Source organism: Opisthorchis viverrini (genome assembly GCF_000715545.1).
Source record: "Opisthorchis viverrini unplaced genomic scaffold opera_v5_20, whole genome shotgun sequence".
Taxonomy (NCBI): Eukaryota; Metazoa; Platyhelminthes; class Trematoda; order Opisthorchiida; family Opisthorchiidae; genus Opisthorchis; species Opisthorchis viverrini.
The window spans coordinates 179,771-201,170 of NW_008751676.1; the positions used below are offsets into that span (position 1 = coordinate 179,771).

Consider the following 21,400-nt stretch of genomic DNA (forward strand, 5'->3'; position numbering starts at 1 on the left):
CAGGTTCAAGAGTCCTAATCTTACAAGTTGATCGTATTAAATCAAACATGCCAAATAAAATCTACTTATATTTCATTGTGCAAACTCCAAATGCCCTAAGTCGGTATTGCCTAACCGGCAAATTTACTTGACACTTCCCTTCCCTTATTCCTCTACGTGTCATGCTTTTCCTTGTGTTCAATATCGATGGACTATTTCCATTCACGCAGAGAAAAAAGAATTCATGAGTCATACCTAGGTAACCTTTCTACCCACCAACGAGGGTCACCGTATTACAAGTCACCGGAGCAAGATTATAGTGTTTGCCATCACCCCTCGAATACTCACAGAAAAATAGCGTGGCGGTGAAATTGAAGTGAAAATGTTTATAATCTGTGAGTTATGAACAACTAGCTGTCCACAGAACATTCTGCTGAGGCAGTAATCTCTGCGTCGAGTGATTGAGGTAAGCGGCTTGGGAGGCAAATGGCGGTGCAAGCATGCCGACTTTGGTTTTTATGGACTTGGTCCTATGTTATCATATATGGACTGCCACTGGTGCCCGGCTCTCGGAAACCCAACTACGTACATTGTTACGATATTGAACCTTGCTAATGGCGTTGGGACCATCTGCTGTATTATCCAAAAGGTGAATACGTATATGGATCGTTGTTGCTTTCGCCTAGTTGGCGGCTGACAGCCACGTGATCCAATTGTGTACACGGCTGATTTGCACGTAGGGGCCTCGAGATTCCTCAAATATGCGTTTACGTTGAAAAGCCGTGGGGCCAAGAACGACTGCTGGTCCGCGTGCGGCTGGAGCAGTCACCTTCCGTTGTATGTGTGGTCAAAGCGCCTCCGAAACGAATACTCAGACGTAATTTCAAAGAGATCAGAAAACTGACCTGAGCACTTATTTCACCAACACGGATGACAACGTCAGTGCTCCATGTTTGACTGGAGCTGGGATACATCACAGTAGAAGGTATTCCCATCGTCAGAAAAACATGTCACTGGGGCATAAGCTGAAGCTTCAAGTACGAATCGCTTTTCATGTTGGATGGCATTGAGCAGAATAACCAAATCACGTAAAGACGAGTGTTCACCGGGATTCACCACAGCAAAGCGTTTCGTCCCCTGACCTGAGTATCGTTCACATGCCATATGTTCCAGGACTCATCGCTTCTTGATGACCAGACACGGAGTGTAAATTTTGGGTTAGCTGAGTTCTTCTAGAGAGCTTCAGGATGCATGAAGACGCTCTTGTGTGCGTGTTGCAAAGGCAGCATATGCCAACCTTAAGTGGGTATGACGTCTTGGCAAGCGTTGCATGTGCGCCAGTTTTTAGTGGGATACAGACAACAGACGCTCCTACGTAGCAGAAATCATGGTGAAAAACAGATTTGCGGATGAGTGACACTTTCTGTTTGCCCGAACCAAGGAGGGGGTTTAGTTTATGTTGCCCGCCGAAAACCTGTGACAGGGTTCAGAAATTCACTCAAGAGGGACCTTTATGGGCCTCTGACTTGAAAGTCGGACTTGAGGCAAAAACTACTTGATCAAAGCATCGAGGTGACAGGTTTAGATTGGGCGTGGGTATTGCTGATGTACAGAAAATATCGAGCCTAGAAGATTTGCCCAGATATTTCCTGAAGGCAATAGAACGCATCATGTATGCATCTACGTTACAACGCCATTAAAACTCGTCATGTTTGTAAAACTTTGACAGCAATGTCATGAACAATCCCTAACAAATTCGGTTTCAGGAAGTGTAGTGTTACCCGATGAGCCCTCTTTATACCTTGGGGTTTGCCGTTCGGTGAACATCAGTAGAATAGCCATTCGTGATTAGTGAGGTAAGAGTTTTTGTTGAAAATGGCCAAGTAGATGCATGGCAATGCCAGGATACTGCCACAGACTGCCCAGTTTCATAGGCACGTGAGTAATAGAATCACTTTCGCCATCGGCCATACCCACGTTATACAGTCCTTTTCAAATGAAATGACAGAACATTTTTCGCTTCTGGTCATTACGGGGCTCAAAAACTACATTAAAGGCAACACACCTCCTGCTACACTTCATTCGTTTACGTAAGCAGGGCGCTTTTGTAGAAACAACTCACTGTTCCACTATATGACATTAATCAGGTGACCATCGTGACGACGATTGCAAACACCCGTAAGTACTATCCAATTAAGGGATCCATTTTGCAACCAGTAATTGTTTTTTACAGTCTATGTTCCACTATTGTTGGCTTTCGAAGTTACCTTATTGGCCTCTTGCATAAGCTGTGTTTTAACGGCAAATCTGCAAACCGTCCGTGTAATCGTTGAAAGTGGTTAGCCTGGACACACTAAACAGTAGTAGACCATGGGAAAACAGTTTGCTCCCCGGGTTGAGTTGATCATTGGTTGCAGTTTAAACCGTAATATTGGGGTTAGGATCAGCTTTTGATCAACAAGTAACGGGGAAAATTAATGCCTTGGAGGGCGGAAGAGTTCACTGGATGTTTGTGTAGACATGGCACCGCCAAGCAATGACTATCCAAAATGCCTTTAGGAAACCAGAATGGTGTTGGCATGTCCTCTGTTCTTGACAGATGAGGCAACTGCGGGCGCGTAGGTGACAGCGGAACCATACAGTTGACCTCCCCGAGGATATTGCATTCTCGCTGTTTGTTGGTAGTACGCGGATGTGCGCACGTGAACGTCTGCGACAGAGCCATATGAACTTCTGATCCCATACATTGCAATGCTCTCTCTTAATCAGGTAGATTCTGTGGTAGCTGCGAACGACGGAGAGCATGCATTCATAGAAAAATTGTAAACCAGAATTTGCGGGATTTATTTCACAAATTTACATTTTTTCCTTCTTCAGAGGTACTGAAGATATCAGAACAATTGTACTACTGTATATGTATGCACGTATGTCGTTGCACGTTCAACTCTAACGCCATATTTTTCGCAGTAGCAAGGGAATTTATCAAGGCTATGGCCGATTTTTCTTTGCTAGGCCTAACTATTTTGGCTGACCAAAGAAAAACAGGATGTCTTAGTTGGTCGCACTTCTGTCTGCATTTTGCTTTGAACTGTTTCATTATCCGCGTTCTGCGCCTTTTCCAACATTATCGCTGTATTTTTTTAACAATTTAATTTCAGAGGTGTTTGCAAGTGCCTAAGAACTCCCGAATTTATCTTGGTCTTGAGTTCTGCTCTGTAGTCTTACTTGTGTCCAAGAGAAAATAGACTTCTTTTACATTACAACCGCTTGCTCCGTTATCGGACACATTAATGCAACAAACGTTTCAGTTAATTCAGTGTTGCAGGATGAAGATGAGAAGCATTCTTATCCAAGCTTTAATCGAAGTCATAAGCAGAGAAAATCAAACTGAAGTTTGCATCAGTGAACTCTGGGTTGTGGTTATTTTTATTTCCGTTTCTTCTTATTACTACTCACTATGATTATGCTGGGTTTCATGAACAACACCGTGATTATTCACCAGACGTATTTGTCGGGATCATTTATCGACCCTAATCCTTTGTTGATAATGACTCCCAATGGAGAGTACTGATTTCGACAAAAGAAACTAACGTCCAGAGCTAACGACGAAAGACCTCAATAACTCTAAAATAATTCGTTGCTCCTATAGACAACGCAAATTATTCAGAAGCACTAATAACCATCTTAGAAGCCGAATCATTACATGATTTTTTGCGCAGCAGTTCGCTATGGAGCACTGCGAAGAGCTTTAGCTTAGAAAAGGTTATTCTGGAAAATCGAGCAGTGCACTGATTTTGGTGAGTGAACTGATTTTCGTTAATTAGATGGACATATAAGTGAACATACCCGTAGGCCATTTGGCCAGAAGCCCTGAACAAAATAACATTGTTTCTGCTTGTTGTTTCTCGTTAATGGTACTCTTAAACTAAATCTGCTACACAAAGACCGTCTTAAGTTACATTTGGGACGATATTCGAGATACCACTGGGTACTTTTTTAAACGTAACACACCAAATGGGTCCTTAGAATAGCAAACTCATTAGTAATGTTTTGGGTTGACTAAATATGCTGAGGTATTACGAAGTGCCTGCCAGTTGAAACACGAGGTGGGCTTTGTGCAGCACATCATATGTAAGACATTCCGTTGAGTCTCTTGTTCACACTAATGTAATTTACGAGCAATTGTCTTACTATTCACCTAGCTTTCCGTGTTCAAATGAAACAAGATTATTGGAGACTCTGGTGAACCACAAGAAAGGAAAGACTTTGTCTCGGGTTTTTCGAAGGTTTCAGCTCATTTATAAATAGTTTACTAATGTAGCAACGTTTTGATTCTTTCTTATTGCCCACCTTGATTTCTCGTTTAGTTTTAAGAGCTAACTTTTAACCCGTTGTGTTTTGATATTCCTCAAAGTACTCTTTAGGTATGACCCTAGCACTTTTGAACAAAACTCCAAAATCCTTTCGCCCCTTTTAAATTTTATGTATCTTGTTCCTCGTCTTAGAAAGCATGCTCCCGTACCGTCCGCGTCTACCCATGAAAGCGTTAGGAGTGATAGAAAACAGGATGGAAGAAAGTTTCATTTGAAAACCTACGTAGTACCATTCAAAACAAATTTGACAGTATATGCTACATAGAAACGACAGAGTATCGGAAATGTCAAGTGCTCCTGATTCTGTCAGGCATTTTCCATTGTGCTATTGCCTTGAATTCACAGAATTTTGGTGTTTCAGTGATATGTAAACGGAATCATTATTCGTTTACTATCCTCGTCGGTTTCTTTTCATTTCGGCGGTACACTAGAAAATCGATTGTCGAAATACCCATCCCGATGCCATCGACCGAACGACTGAGACACACCAAGGAACGCAAATTCTCGATTCAAACCTTGAATGAATTGTTTTCGTTCCAAATATTTCAGTGCCGCATTCTTCAAACGCATTGCTTCGTCCAAATGAAGTTGTTCGATTTGGGTGTTCAGCTGAAACAAAACGCACCGTACTTAATGGGAACAAATTTATACAAACAAACCTCCTTCAATCTTGTGTTGCGTTCATCCATTTGTGTACGATACTCCTGTTCGGATTTTGAATAATTTTGTCGCAGCTTTTCGAACACTTTCTCCCATTCTTCCCTGAAACAAGGGTGAGACATTCAGTTGCATGTTGACTACTTACTGAGATGCACCTTTTCTGATTTGGTCAAACGAAAAAATAAAGTCTGAGATCTGTCCATGTAAATGAGTATTCCGGCCACTCAGATGATGGACTTATCAAATCGTCATTTTTTTAAAACGGACAAAGTTTCAAAGTCGAGTACCAAAACTTAACAACAACGGAGCGAATTTGCAGCGACCACATTTACCTGGTGAACCACAAGAAAGGAAAGACTTTGTCTCGGGTTTTTCGAAGGTTTCAGCTCATTTATAAATAGTTTACTAATGTAGCAACGTTTTGATTCTTTCTTATTGCCCACCTTGATTTCTCGTTTAGTTTTAAGAGCTAACTTTTAACCCGTTGTGTTTTGATATTCCTCAAAGTACTCTTTAGGTATGACCCTAGCACTTTTGAACAAAACTCCAAAATCCTTTCGCCCCTTTTAAATTTTATGTATCTTGTTCCTCGTCTTAGAAAGCATGCTCCCGTACCGTCCGCGTCTACCCATGAAAGCGTTAGGAGTGATAGAAAACAGGATGGAAGAAAGTTTCATTTGAAAACCTACGTAGTACCATTCAAAACAAATTTGACAGTATATGCTACATAGAAACGACAGAGTATCGGAAATGTCAAGTGCTCCTGATTCTGTCAGGCATTTTCCATTGTGCTATTGCCTTGAATTCACAGAATTTTGGTGTTTCAGTGATATGTAAACGGAATCATTATTCGTTTACTATCCTCGTCGGTTTCTTTTCATTTCGGCGGTACACTAGAAAATCGATTGTCGAAATACCCATCCCGATGCCATCGACCGAACGACTGAGACACACCAAGGAACGCAAATTCTCGATTCAAACCTTGAATGAATTGTTTTCGTTCCAAATATTTCAGTGCCGCATTCTTCAAACGCATTGCTTCGTCCAAATGAAGTTGTTCGATTTGGGTGTTCAGCTGAAACAAAACGCACCGTACTTAATGGGAACAAATTTATACAAACAAACCTCCTTCAATCTTGTGTTGCGTTCATCCATTTGTGTACGATACTCCTGTTCGGATTTTGAATAATTTTGTCGCAGCTTTTCGAACACTTTCTCCCATTCTTCCCTGAAACAAGGGTGAGACATTCAGTTGCATGTTGACTACTTACTGAGATGCACCTTTTCTGATTTGGTCAAACGAAAAAATAAAGTCTGAGATCTGTCCATGTAAATGAGTATTCCGGCCACTCAGATGATGGACTTATCAAATCGTCATTTTTTTAAAACGGACAAAGTTTCAAAGTCGAGTACCAAAACTTAACAACAACGAAGCGAATTTGCAGCAAGTAGTGTGATCTAACTAGCGAAAAACACTCATTTGAAAACAAATTTGGTTTTGCAAGAGAATCAGTTGGAACTCGGCTGAATCTATCGTTTATGATGTTTCCAGCAACCTTATAATTAGTGCATTACGTGTAGTCTAATCCAAATCCAGAGATTTCGTCGAAAACTCAGCATAATCACTGTTCTGACATGTTTTATCATGGATTTCTTTATGCAAGACTACACGCAAGGTTTCCCAGAGTGACCATGCAAAGCATTCTTCTGGATGTCGTATGAACTTACAAGATCGCATTATGTGCAAGCTCCAGATAGAGTGTTTATCTAAGTTCCGCAAAAAAATACGTGGAAAAGCGCCACTAGACAAAACGATGGAAAGTAGTATCCGAACCAAAAGTAAGGGTAACTAAAAGTACAAAATTTGGCGCATGCCAGATCACAGCAGATCTTCACTGAAGAGCAGTGTACAGTAAGCTACCAGATACTGCTTTCAAAATTCTGAGAGAAGGTGTTTAACACCTACACCCATTTGGCAGTGTATTAAGGTTGGCGCGAAGTAATTTTGGTGAATGGTGTGTGCGTTTATTCTCACTGATCAATCGCTCTACATATCCTTTTGGCCCAACCACTGAATGCGATGTTTTTTTTATTTTGTACTTCGAAACGTGGCACCAAGTTTCACAAGATAATGACAACTTCCTCACAGACAGTCCAAATGTTCACAAATTTAATACAGCATGTTGATCAGAAGAAGTACCCTGTGGTGACTTTGGATTGTTAACTTAATTGTTTACACGTTCAGTTCCCACTCTGCGTTGAACAAACGACACATTCGCACTTGCATTCGTTGACGATACCTATGCTCACAAGTGAAAAATCTACCATCCGAAGGGTAATATTTTATGGTACATACATTTCGGAATTGGTCATCGTTATTATTGTAACGAACCTGTGATGTGTTTGACACGTCTATGAACAAAAAGTGCCTCAGATTCTCTTCAATAAAGGGTTAGAAAGAAAAACTATTTAAACCGAAAATTTTGTGGAAGTAACAAATTACCTAACTTTGAAAACTGATGATATCACCTAGCATAATCGTTTTCGTCTCTGATCGGCGGCCTTGGTCTACAAGACACACGTTTCAGTGGTCAAAATATTTGCACTGTTCTACGGGACTTTCCTCTTTCCCGTCAATTAGCGGGTGGGATGTTTTACAATGGTTTGGATGGTTCATGGTCAAAAGCAAGCACGATAACTCACCCTGGATGGCTCTTAAAAAAGATGCGCCTGCAGTGAAGAACCCATAGTTGCAATCCTTCACTGTAATTCTTCCGAGAATTACTTCTGTGCAACGAAGACTGCATTATTTAGTTTCTCAAATAATCTAGAAGATAAGGCAACCGAAGTGTTTAGTATCGCTTACGGATATTCATCCAGTGACCACGTTAAACTGCGCGTGTAATGAAGACAGCGGATTTACTATCCCTCGACATCGGTGGACTGTCCTTGACTGAACTTGGTCTGACTCGACTTTGGCAAAGATTTAACCTTGGGTGCACACAGAGCCGTTTGCTGAGAGATTTCACGGATAACTTACAAATAAAGAGCGTGTGCTCAAATCTTGTAGTGATGCTCGTTTGCATAATCTAGGGTACTGCGAATAAAAATCATTTCTCAGTAATCTTATGGCCAGCGTGTTTAGTAAGGAAAATAGTTATGCTTTTAAAGTCATAACCAGAACAGTCCTTTCCATATGGGATATACAAATGGTCAACATGCCGTCATACCAACTTCATGAATATCAGAGATGATTATCTGTCAACATATTTTGAATATTCGAGATTTATTGCACAAAAGTCATTTGCCGGAATACACAGCTCTAAATGACTGTTTTTCTTATTTTCCTTCACGGTTTATCATTTGGCGATTGAACTAAAAACGGTCCCAAAATTGAGCATTCCTTGACACCACTGTGTATTTAGTTTTCCACGAATTCGAGATCTTTCAACAAAATCAGCTTTCGCCAAATTGTTGGAGAACTTTTCCTCTACCCAAGGGTGAATCCAACAGTGACAGCTGACTGCAATCTGTTTATTCCATGGGCAATATTGAGCAAAGTGATATTGAAATAATGCATGTTTACAGGCTTACTTTAAGACCTTCTCCTCCTCAAGTCTCTGCTGCAGTTGCTTGCTGACTTTTCGTAATTCATCTCTGTCGCCTTGTATTGCTTCTTTTAACTGGGCTTGGTGCTTGAGCAACGGGTGCGTGTCTGGAGGTTGCACAGGCGATGAGCACCTTGATGCGGTCTCTACAGTGGCTAGACCGCTAGTTCTCAGCTGCAGTTCAATTTGCTTTATCCTGTCACAAGAGGGTTGGGTTATTATTGATTCTATATCTTTGCGTCGTCGACCAAGCCATATTTTGTCGTCCTTTGTGAGAGGTTGACCAAGCAGTGATGCCTTTGGACCAGCTTTCTCTAATTTGATCTGATTACGAAGAAGGCCAGATGGTCCCCCACCGAATACCGCATAGACAAAACCCTCTGTTGCCTCAATTGCCTGCAACTATGAGGAAAATGTAAGAAAAATTACCAAGTGTATTATACATTCTACACTTTATTTTGCATGTACATGCGTGTGCATAGTGAAGACTGTAGGTGTGTTGTACGTCAAAATGTCCAGAATCGTTTCAACTATCTCATGATTCACAGATTTGCGATATTCTTTGGTGAACCATCTGCTAAATTCATCCAAAATTATTAACAGGGGTTCCTTAGCATGTGGGACTTTTACAAGACTTTCAAAGTTGGAAAAAGTAGTCACTGTTAAATTAGTTGTTGCTTCTGTGTGTGGCTTTCTAGGGAGTGAACATTATAACCTTTTCACACGTCTTTGAATACTATTTCGCTTCATTTATAGGGTTTAACCGTGGAAGGCTTTCCTGTTCCACCAGATTCCCAAATGTTATGTCTAGGCTTGGGCGACCTGGCAGTATCCCAGCCCTCGTGCCTCCTTGGTGTGGCATGGGAGCTAGGCACCGAAAGGGTGCTACAGCTGAAAGCTTATTTTATTTTTTTATTTACTTATTCCAACAAACCGAGAAAGACAAAGGATGTTCATTTCTGTATGCAAAAGATAAGCAGAATCGTGAATAGAATATAATTTTCACTGTAGACAGTTGAATACTGGGTGTCACTGGCATCCTTTTGCAAGGCGCTTATTTACACACGGATGAGCCTAGGCCAGTCAACAAGCAAAGACTCAAATAAACGAACAGCGTCAGATCATGGTTTACGAGATTCAGAGATATGTGACCAGATGCACGGTGGAGTAATGAATTAGCTGGAGTTAAGATGAGAATTAGAATCATTAAGTTTGACTGACGTGTTTTGAGTTTGTTTCACTTTCGTTGTGAGCAAGCCTTTCTCTCATCCCTGACATGAGGCTTATGGCGCTAATGTGCTTTTACAGATTGGCCGCATTTTCCGGATAAGAATCTGTCAAACATCCTCTCACAGCAAGTTCAATGTGAACTCGCTAAGGAAGCATATAGCGATCGCCTGACAGAGTATGAAGATTACAAACCAGATGGCACCTGCTAATTGTCCTACTCATAGTCAGCAACGACCGTCAATTATACGTCGCAGTATTTCATCCTGTGAATCCAGTGAGCACTGCAAGGCTCTTCAGTCTGGATTGGAGGATCATCGGTGGTGCAGATCTCAAGAATAACGACATCCCGTTTATTTCTTCACCACCACGATCAAGTCACCAGTGGCGGGTCAGCAGCAGTCCTCCTAATAGGGTCAGAACTGTTAGTGCTCTGGTTGTGAAGTAGTTAGGTTGATTATCAGAAGCTGACAAGCACTAACAAATGTCTGTTTTACCATAATGATGATGATCACATTGGTTAGGTGCATCTTGGTAAATATAGATACAATGCGAAAAATGGAATAAGCCAAAAAGTGACTTGTCCTTTGAGGCATCTCTTGAGAGTTCCTGGGTGAAGTTCCGGACGCGGGACATGTCTTCTCTTCAGCATAGCTGCTACACGTGATACACAGTTAGCGTACGTGTGTGTTTGTGTGTGTATTTATTTGTATGCCTATTTATTGAGTGCATTGTATGTGTCTATTTATAGTTGCGCCAATTTGTATGCCTATTTATTGAGTGCATTGTGAAGAGAGAGGTGTCCCTTCGTGTTTGCTACTTGCTCGAACATGAATACCAGCGCGTGGTGCTGGTGGTAGCCGCGTAAACAAAGATGGATGGGAAGTTGTAGTGCTGTCGGCTAGGGTTGTAAGTGAGACGGGAATTGTCACGTGGTTTAAGTGCATGTGACTCGTGAGTACCGCAACAGAATACACTAACAAATTATGAACGGGCCGAACAGAACGGCAGTTAAAATCACTCACAAAAAAAAACACTGGAATGCAACCCACATTGCAGACGGGCCGATAAAATTACGAGGGAGCAACCTTTTGATTGGCCATTTACATCATGAGACACGCTTGAAAACTGCTATGATGCATTCAGCGCGAAATGTGAATGTACAGATAACGGGGCGTCGCCAGGGTCATAATCGGAGCGGAGCTAAACAAACATGACATAGCAACAAGAAACCAGCGAAGACGTGAAAATGGTCAAGGCAGGAATGTCACCAGGATCATCACCGAACAGTAGGTGGCCACAGTTGTCCAATCAACCATTCTATACGGTTACGCATCAGCTCTGTATGTTTGACCGACCGTGTTTCTGGTCGTCTATCATTCCCTTATTGCGCAGTCTGTCAGACCCACTCCAGACGTAACCGATGGGCGTTCTCATGTTATAAAGGCAAGCGGCCAAGAAGGAAATATCCACCCAACCATGGAGTGAAATATTTCCCTAAATGGCGGCGGAGCGTTTTGCAGCTAATATACAAGCCCATTTAACCAACACGCGGCTTCTTAACCTTGCGACGAGACCGGATGTAGGAACATCGCCTCACACTCTGGGTAGACATAAGAGTGGTGAAAGTTTACTTAATGGAAATCTGGTCACCTTAAGTAAACAACACAGCGCTGTGGTTATATGAGCATAGTATCATCATAACCCTTAGGCTAATACGTCTGTATTGGGAGTGCCTCCTTTTCTGCTTAATTTTAAAAGTTAAAATTCACCGGCGGTGATGAAACAATTGGTAGCCGATCAAAACCGAGAATAAAAACTGTCAGCTCTTGTTAGAGCTCCGAAGGCTCTGAGGTTTAAGTAAGAAAAGGTAGGATGTTGCGGTTTCAACCCAACTACCACAGCAACGCGGTTGCTGAGTACTCGCATATATCACCTGGAGTCAGCGTTCCAATTAACCTCAAACTGTGATACATGTCTGCGTGGTATCTTTTGGCGTCGTTCCATAAAATTTATCTCTACTATGATTTTGCCGGTTTTACAGCTTGTGTGACGACGAAACTCACCGATCGCTCCGAACGATCACCATTTCTTAACTCCCGGCTTTCTGAGTAAATAAATGTGTATGGTTGTACCTCGTTGTGCAAGCAACTGGGACGTGCAAAAAATTTTAATGAACATCAACCAGGGAAATTTCATCTCTGTTATTAATTACCGCAAGTTAGCCCTTTCCTGGTACAGGAAGCTGACTACGAAGACCGTTGAATGACTTCTTGACGAGCAGTGTCTGTAGACAACTCATAACTCACCCGTAGGCGCATTGCGCTCACTTCCCTTCTCCACCGTTCGTGTTTCTTTTGAAGCATGTCTTGATATACCATAATCCAGCACTGGTTTGCTTTCAACCACTGTTCGCGGAGCTTGATTCTTCGCTGAATCTCTCGTGCACTGTTTCCCACTTCCTGTCAAATAAACGTGTGTGCAACCAAAAACAGCCTTACGATTTAATCAGAAATTTAAATGACGATATGTCCGTGGCGAAAATCAGCCACGGTAGATATGTACCGACTACCAAGCTGATTTTCCGGTTGGGAATCGTCGCTAGATAATTAACCTGATACAGGAATCTGGGCATCATTTTGGACCTTAACATGAAACGGCAAAGACACGCGTGTTGTGTACATTAACACACTGTCCGGTCTAATTGTAAAGGGTAATAAGTGGCACCATGGATTTAGGTGACCGAAGGATCGTACATTTCGTAGTTAGGCTGAACTAATAGAACCGAGCTTTTTTGTCGATTTAAACTCAAGTGGTAGAGGATCAGCATTGCCTTCTCGACTATATGTTAATTCTCAGTCGATGTCTAGAGATTTGGGGGGGGGCATACAAACTAGAACTAGGGTGTGATTTTGCTTCAGTCATCGGCGCAAAGTCAAAGCTCACTGCCAGACCTACTACCAAACCAGACGTATAGGGGACTTCTTCCATGAAATTTCTATAGGACCCGGCTACCTCATGTGTATCGTACAAAAAATCGTTTTCTCGGAGTCACTGCGTCAGTTCGAATTTCCGAGTTCTCCTGTTCTTTTCGGAGAACGCATACCATGATGTGCACCACTAAGGAGAAAGATTAGGATTGTGAGATTTTATACTTGGTGTAGGCTCAGTGTGTGTACGCATCCAGCACAACATTTCCATTACTTAGTACCCATGTTCATTCAGCTTCAGGAAAACCGATCATGAAATAAGGTGTAAAACGATTTGAGTAATTTGATTTACTAAGGTTATAACTGTCTTCGTAAAGTCAGGAAAAAACAAGACATCCTATATCTTACTTTAACCAGGTACTTCACGATAATTACGGACCCATAAAGTGATATAAAGGTTAACTGAGATTCCATGTGAAATTCTCCAAAGGCAAACAGAAAAGAGGAAATTTTTAGGCGGAAATGATGTTGATGGAGCTGGTAACTAGTTGTCTTAGAGGTGCAGAAGGCGGATGTGTGGAGCAAAATTGGAAAGAATAAACCAGAGCGGACAACTTATAGTGTTACTCAGTCATTTTTCGCTTTCCACTCTTCTTGTTTGGAAGACAGCAGTAATCCGCTTACAGAGACACCTTACAGATATGTCGATATTGCTTGTTCCTAGATCTGATAAATCCATATATCCTCCAAGGTAACATCGTGTTAGAAGCAAAGTATACGAGGCTGAAGGAAGTAGGCTGATATGTGCAGCATCTAACCGAATACTAGGCACATCTCAAGGTGAAAATGGATATGGAGAGTCTGTCTAAAGATGGTATAAGCCTTTCTGTACACTTCATATCTTGGATCAGAGGAAACGACCAAAAACCACTGATTACGAGCGGGTGAACTGAGTGAGGCTGTGCATTAACGGACGAAGTTCATCCGGAAGCTAATGGATAGTAGTGAAAACAGAATCAGTCCGTATGATCCAAAACGGCTGGTGTGTTTTTGGCATTAGCTTTAAGAACCACAGCAGTTGGAACTCAGATGGTAGCGTTGTGAAGTTTGGATGGGCAGCTGTCGTTGGTGTGCGAGCGATATGATGGCGCTGAGCAGTACGTACTGTACTGTGCTCCGTTATTCGTAGTTGCAGGGTGATATCCCGGTAAAAGTTGCTTTTGTGCACATTCAATTCCTGTGTCAATTTCATTTGGTGGAGTACTGCAATCACAGTTCGGAGGTTTAACCACCAGAGTATCTCAGAAGCTTCCGGTTTTCGAAACAGTAAATATGTGATGGCGTTGTATCACTGTCCGGCAACAGCAAGAACAAGCCACCAGACGGGTAGTCCTGCCTTACATCAAGAATATATCAGAACTCGCGACCAGATTATTGGCTCAAAAAGGAATCTTCGTGGCCCACAAACCGAATGCCACCCTGAGGAAATTAATCTCTAGACCGAAGGACAACCCGGACAAAACCAAGAAGAACAATGTGATATACCAACTCAACTGCAACAACTGCAACAAATTCTACGTCGGGCAAACTGGGAGAAGACTATGCACACGAATAAAGGAACACAACACGACAGTCAGGCGGCATGACCCCCTGTCCTTGATATCCATACACGAGGACCAAGAAGGCCACAAATTCAACTTGGAAAACGCAGAAATTTTGGCATACGGACGCACGAGGCACGGAAGAGAATTTCTGGAAGCATGGTACTCGACGGCAAATTCGATCAACCGGTGCATCGAACTGGACCCAATTTACGCACCCCTACGTGCAAAAGACCAACATCTCAACCGGAAAACTCAAGGAGGACCGAATATCGGACTCACAAACAACGAAACAAGGAACTCCTTGGAGGCAAATCAATAAAGGTCACAACCCGGGACTGGAAAGGACAAAGGTCACTCTAGCATCGACCAGATTATGACTGCAGGGGATGCCAAGCTCAGAGGTCACGTGGGCATCGGCGAATGAGGACACAGGACAACGGAGCAACCAGTGGAATCACCCGACCGAACAACTAATCGCGATCAAAGGTCATCCTCTGCTAGCAGCACATATATTAACACACGCACAACACTACCCAACGCACAACCACTAACCCACCGCTACGCACTTCTACAATCCACAACAACGCACTGATAATGTCACCTCGATTGGTGATGAAACGTTTGCAACCAAGTTGCCCAGCTCAGCGAACAAGCCAGCGACCACGACGGAAATTCTTGTCTCAGTGAAAGTTATGCACACTGCTGATCAGCCACCCGAGGCCGAAAGGTTAAGTTTTCGGCCACTGACCGCAAGGTCGCGGGCAAGCAAACTTTCTGAGTTTCGTGAGATCCGCACTGGCGGTGATTTCCAGTAAAGATGAAACAGCTGTACAGTGCCCTCCAACTTTTCAGTATTGACTGGCTATTATTTTAAAAGATAATAAAGACGCCTGGACTGCTCAATGCGGGTCTAACGAGAGACCGACTGAGCCTCCCAATGACGGCATCCTCAAGTGAGGCTGCCAACAGGTAGCATCAAGGGCAAAATATGAGGTAGAGTGTCGGACAAATTTACTCAATTCCAGACCAATAGACCACTATGGGAAAATACACTAAGATTCTGAGTGTCAACTAAGTTCTGATATCTAGAACATTTCGCTTCACATGCAGAATCCATGTCGACCGTCTGAAAAGGGTGAAATTGCGCACTTCACTAGCTTTCATAGGACACTTGCTGTTTCAGAGTACCCAACAGCCCAGGAGGGGCAAATGGTCTCGATCCGCATTCACACAATCTATGCACCGGATGACGCTCTGTGTTGCGTGAGTAGCATAATTTTACAGATGTCCTTCGACCACCGATGTCCTCGGTGTCCAGTGACTACATTCGGATTGAAAGGTTCCAGCTGCATGATCATCTCTTTTTAAATCAAACGACAATGAATGATCGAAAGTGCTTCAATCCCAAGCGATGCTTACGACGGCGGAAGCTAATTGGTTTGTTTCAAGGATAAAGATTATGACATAAAATTTACCACTGTTCTAAAGTCTCCGAAGGTTATTCGTAGCATCTGCGGTTCGGCTTCGATTTTGTGCAGTTTATGTTTTGCTTTATTTGAACTTGGCCCAAAAAACCAGGAGCTGCACATGCTCCAAGCCTTCAATCGATTTGTCCGTCTCTTGTTACAACAGACCCCCTTTGGGAAATGGAAAAGACACTTGATCGCCCGTGATTCTTAAAGTAAGACCTACGATTAGTCCAAATGCTGGTAAAAACTCGCTACCACTGTTACTGCTCAAGAAGCAATAGCCGTTCCCTTCGTTCATCTCATATTCAATGAAACAAGAAGATTACAATCAGAGACGGCGACGGAAACACCGATGACGCACAAATGTGTTCTGTTGCGGTGGTTTCAAAATAGAGCTGTTTCGACTGATTCGTCTGCAATGGGCAAGTTTTCTCATGAACATAGAGACAGGTTTTCCCTGAAAGACCACTACACATAAGAGTGCTTAAAAATCTCTCACGATCCATAACAGTTTGGCTCTTCCTCGGGAAATCAGGGAGGCGTCTCAGAAATTCCGTGAACCTTACATTCTACTGAAACCTAAACTGGGCACGATTTGCAAACTGCACTTATTTGTATACCGATTTGGTTTAAACGGGAAACTCGGATGAATCCCAGATGAATCTTGTTAATATTCATCAACTGAATATTTACTCGGTTTTTGTTCACAAACAGGCTTCCAGTTGCAAATGAAACTTTGGAGCAACAAAACTAGTACTCGCTCGTTTTTATCTGGCGATTACTTGCAAGGGAGGGACACATTAATTCACTTCACTCCTCAAGAAACAATTTGACGGGACTTTTGTCCTCCTCTTGAACGGACCACATATTTAGCCCGCGCCATGGTAGTATCGGGATTTGCTGATGTCTTATCCACCTAGCTGCTCGTAAATCCCCGATAACCTCAGAGTTTTGTCTCTTGACAAGACAAGACAAGACAAAATACTCGCAATATCGTAGACCCGTATGTTGCTGACCATTATCCTTGGCAGTGCATTTAAATCATCGCACATCAAGAAGCCTGTAATTTAGGAGAAAATGTTTACTGTAGGGACATGTTTGCTTCCTACAATCTTTCTAAGTCCAATTTCCTCAGACCACCTCAAATCTGCAATCATGGGTCGCCAACATGATTAGAGGTGTACAACCTTAGTTCCAAATAATCTCATGCAGGCCTTGTGGGCGTTGAAGATCATGTAGAAGAAGCCTGTAAAAACGCGGACATTTGTCACATTATTCTGCCTCTCACTGAAGTGTTCAGCTTAAAATAAATCGGATAACTTAATTTGGCCTAGACACATTTCTTTGAAGAGAAGCTGTCAGACCTTTTGACACCAGAACAATCTCCAATGTCTGAAGGCCAGGGCGAGGAAACTGCTGAAGTTTCGAATTCACTGCTGGTAGGCAGTATTGACAGTAGGCAGTATTGATAGGCAGTATTGAGGTGGTCGTTGAAAGCTACCCGGATGCCAAATTTTAAGTTTGTGATCACTGATTAGTGTTCGAAACCTGTCAATGAGTCGGAAGATGATGAAGATGAACGCAAGTTGAAACTGGCTCTGGATGAAAAGGGTTGAAGATGGCCAAGACAAGGGTTTATGAAAGTGGCTAGAGATTGAAGTATCAACTAACGAAGTCTCTGTTGCGCAGTATTTCATCGGAACACTGATGTCTGCTTCGTACAATCGTCCACAAATCGTCCTGGTTGGAAAACGATATCTATGGGATTCTACCTGTAATCGGGCTTATTCGGAGCGAAAGACGTCGCTTCTCCAAGGTGAAGAGCATTTTGAGTGTCATCCGCTGGAATTTGTCTCCAAAAAACAAACTTTTATCTACATCCACAAAGTGTGATACACTTTATAACTTCTGGCAATTACTTCCACTCTAAAATTGAATGCAAAACCAGACGCACGTAAAACAGGATAGGTTGTGTCCCGAATAACGTTACCTCATCCCGAAAGGGAGCCTTAATATTTTGGAAATGTGATGAATCTTGCAGTATTCTGCCCGAAATACAATTGGAGTCAACGAAACCCCTCAACAGAATGCTGCTTTACTAACAAACACAAATTCATCAATAAGTTGGTGGCGTCTACTGGACTGCTTCAGTGAGATTTTACACAATCTTTATCTAAGTCCTCATTTCCTAGTGTCTGTAAATTGCTGTTTTCCTCATTAAATTCCGTCGTTGTAGGATGAACAATAAAGCACTTGGATTTCATGGATGACTTCCATGCAGCAGCAGCCAACCGTATCAGATATACTATAGAACTACAGTAAGTATGTCCCTATTAGATGGGCGGGAATCCACTCAGAAATAAATGTTAACTTAATTCTGCAGTAATTTCACATGCTTGTTGTTGCATAGGCCGGTTCAGTTCTCTGGGATGAAATTTGCTTCTTCCCCTACGAAACTTTGTTAGATAATCCTTCTTTCCCAAACTGTTGCCGCACACAAAAAGACAGACGTCGTCTTTGAACCACCAGACGAATGTTTCACACGATGGGTTTCGTCTAGACTGCCTCAAACCAAACTATATCTAAGGGGGCGGATCTGACGTGAGATAACTTTTAACTTGGTCCAGCCTACACAACAACTCTCCTGTGAGCAGAAGGCCGTAGATCCAAATACACATGCTAGTACTTTCGTTTTTTGTTTTCGTTTGAACAGTGTGTAATTTGTCTTCTCACTCAAGGCAGTTTGGGGCTGATAATGATGATGACATCCAAAGAAAATCTGTTAAAGATTACCAAATGGTACCGATTCGAGCAGAGGTTATCTAAACATATCGATGGAACCCATTCTGATCTCTCTGAATGCGGCAAGTTGCTGTGGTTGGTGTGTGCTTCCTCAACTGTTCTATAGCAGTTTAGTGACCTTTCGAATACCTTCCATCATAATGGAAATACCGGCCCGAGAAAAGTCGTCAGACCTTAGCTGAATGAATCTAATTTGTATAGGGGAATACACCGTTGGAGGGAGCTCTGCAATGTATCTGTTCTCCGCATAACGAATGCAAAGCTCACATGACAAGGATATACTTCTCAAGATAATTTTGACACAGGTTGTGTTCAATCGTTCGGGTAAACGGCACACCACTTTACCTACCAAGCTATCTGAGAACCCGCGCACAGTCTTAAACCCTGAAGCTAACTTAGTAGGCCTACGGTCTTGAGCTGTATGGACTAAATGTGAACAAGCCCAAAAGCTCCTGACTTATCCTCAGCTGCACGATACAACGATCATCTCATCAGTTTGGATGGGATAGAACTACACAAGTGGTTTGGTTGACTTCATTGTTGGTGAAGGTCCTCCATATTTCAGTCAAACAAATCTCGTACGAAAGTGTACTGAAATAGGAACTAAGAAAAGTTGAAGTAGATAAAGCAGTTTACCCTTTGGCAGTTAACTCAAAATATTCTCAAGAACTGACTTACTGTTATGATTTTACGAAGCTTGTTGACTGGCTTCTTGCGCATCGAATTAGTCCGCTTCGTCTGCTCGTCATAACTTCGGCGATTTCGGATCATCAGCTGAAGAAAAATCCAACGAGATACATTGATTTTGGATTACTTCTGAAGAAGAGTTCTGTATGCAAATAAACTCTTGACAAGAAGTCGTAAGTGTATGCCTGACTGTTAAGGCTGTGTCTTGCAGCATTGTAGCACCACCATAGTGACGGTTATGTTCCAGATTACAATACCAATACATAGAAAACTGCTTGTGATGGAATTCCTAGTTGACTCTGTTCCTCATAATTGTACGCGGAGATTGGCCAACAATCCACAGAACTATTGTGTTCCCGCTTTCCTCTGTTTTTCTGCGGTAGTCTTGCGCTTTGAGTAGTTGTTTAATTCGGAAACTATTGCACATATGTAGGTATGAAGTGGAACCCAGGACTCGTCAAAATGTAAAGGCTTAAGAACTGTATAGGTCATAAAAAATTGACAAAATATATTTGTCTCAAACTGGTAACATACCACCTCCAAGTCTTCGATTGCTGTCTCAGTTACTGCTATCTCTTCTTCGATTCGTCCTCGTCGTTTTGCGTAGCATGCTTGGATTTGTGCCTTAAGTTCTTCAAGTTCCATAGCCGTAGAGTATTCCACTGTGAAATAATTTGACGAAACTAGCATGAGGAACTACCCTTCCTTTGATTATAACTGACAAGCAAATGTACATGAAATAGACATACTTCTAAGTAAGCCAAGCTAATTTTTTTCCTAAACTGAGCCTATCTCCATATTTAGAGAGGTTGATTTCATTTGAACACAGGACTTCCCTTACAGAACTTCCCCTAAAGTAATGTCCATCGTAGACGAACAAATTGTGGCTGCTCCTCCATGGAGTAGTGACCAATAAAAAATATTTAGGGCGTTTTCCATACCGGATTCATTAATTTCCATTTTACTCCAGATATTTCGAACGAATTCCCATGAGGCTTAAATAGCTCTCATTTTGTCTGATCGGCAAGTCTCTGACCAGCATCAAACAGCTCAACCGGAGAGGATAATTTGTGAACAAACGCATTCTCAGATAGTGGTTAAGACCAGTAATTACGCTGACAACTATGGACTTGTTGGTTATCGTTTCATCGTGTCATCTAACTCCATTCACTTTACTCTGCACTGCAAGCTCGAACTGTCCGGCTAATGACGATGTCTGTGCATCCACGGCTAAATCATTATCCAGGTCTAGAAGAGATCACCGTTGCAATGGAGTAACACTTTGGACGTGGTCATGACGTAATCCGCTTATAGGTACTTTCCAAAAATAAGTCCCGGTTAATAAAAAAAACGCTACATTCGGGATGCTTAATATTAAGGCTTTTGACGGCCGCCTGTGGAAGTGGAATTATTCCCTTGTCTCACTTTTGAGAATCTCGTTTCATTATGAAGGGGTGGCGATGGAAGAATACTTCTACTTCTTGGAAACTGTTCCTTCAGTAAAAATGTTTCCGGTTATAGGTCTTCTTGAGAAAGAACCACTCAATCTATTGCGTATGAGACGTAAGTGAAGCTAACTTAGTAGTGTGGGCTGATAGTTACCGTGATATAGGATATTCATTGCTCCCAAAGATTATGTAACACCTCGTTTTTGGGAGTAGGTCGAAGAGACTGTTGTTTTTCACTGTTATGAAGATCCTCAGCTTGGTTCTGAATTTTTTCAGGTGAATATTTGTTCATAGATTATTAATAATAATCAGTCATCCATGATTTCGTTTCCGCTAATAAAGAAAGGGCAGTACTTTACCGAAATTAAACACTGTTTTGTTGGGCAAAAATTGGATTCCATCTTGTAAAGCTAGTTAGTAAGCCTGAACACTGAGAACAGTAGAACCGGAAGTTTAGCAGTTTACTTGGTTTCGACGACCTGGATTCAAATAGGGGCACGGGTGCCTTTAAATTTGCAGCCGCGCTTTGTTTCAAAAACTGTGTGCACATGTTCCATTAATGAAGGATTTAGAGAAGATGTTTATTTCCATAAAGGAAACTACTCACAAGGTT

The 21,400-nt window shown here is 42.1% G+C and overlaps 1 protein-coding gene across 1 annotated transcript; it reads right to left on the reverse strand.

The window, feature by feature from the left end:
* Positions 1-570: 570 nt before the first annotated feature.
* On the reverse strand, positions 571-19,984 carry T265_12868 (hypothetical protein; the record flags this gene model as incomplete). Its single annotated transcript, XM_009165970.1, is given in 11 exon segments — positions 571-733; positions 751-936; positions 4,804-4,961; positions 5,012-5,114; positions 5,930-6,087; positions 6,138-6,240; positions 8,607-9,022; positions 12,157-12,309; positions 15,857-16,018; positions 19,331-19,426; positions 19,874-19,984. Coding segments are annotated over 11 exon segments (1,809 nt in total), but the record flags the coding sequence as incomplete, so codon positions are not given.
* Between the last annotated feature and the right edge of the window lie 1,416 nt (positions 19,985-21,400).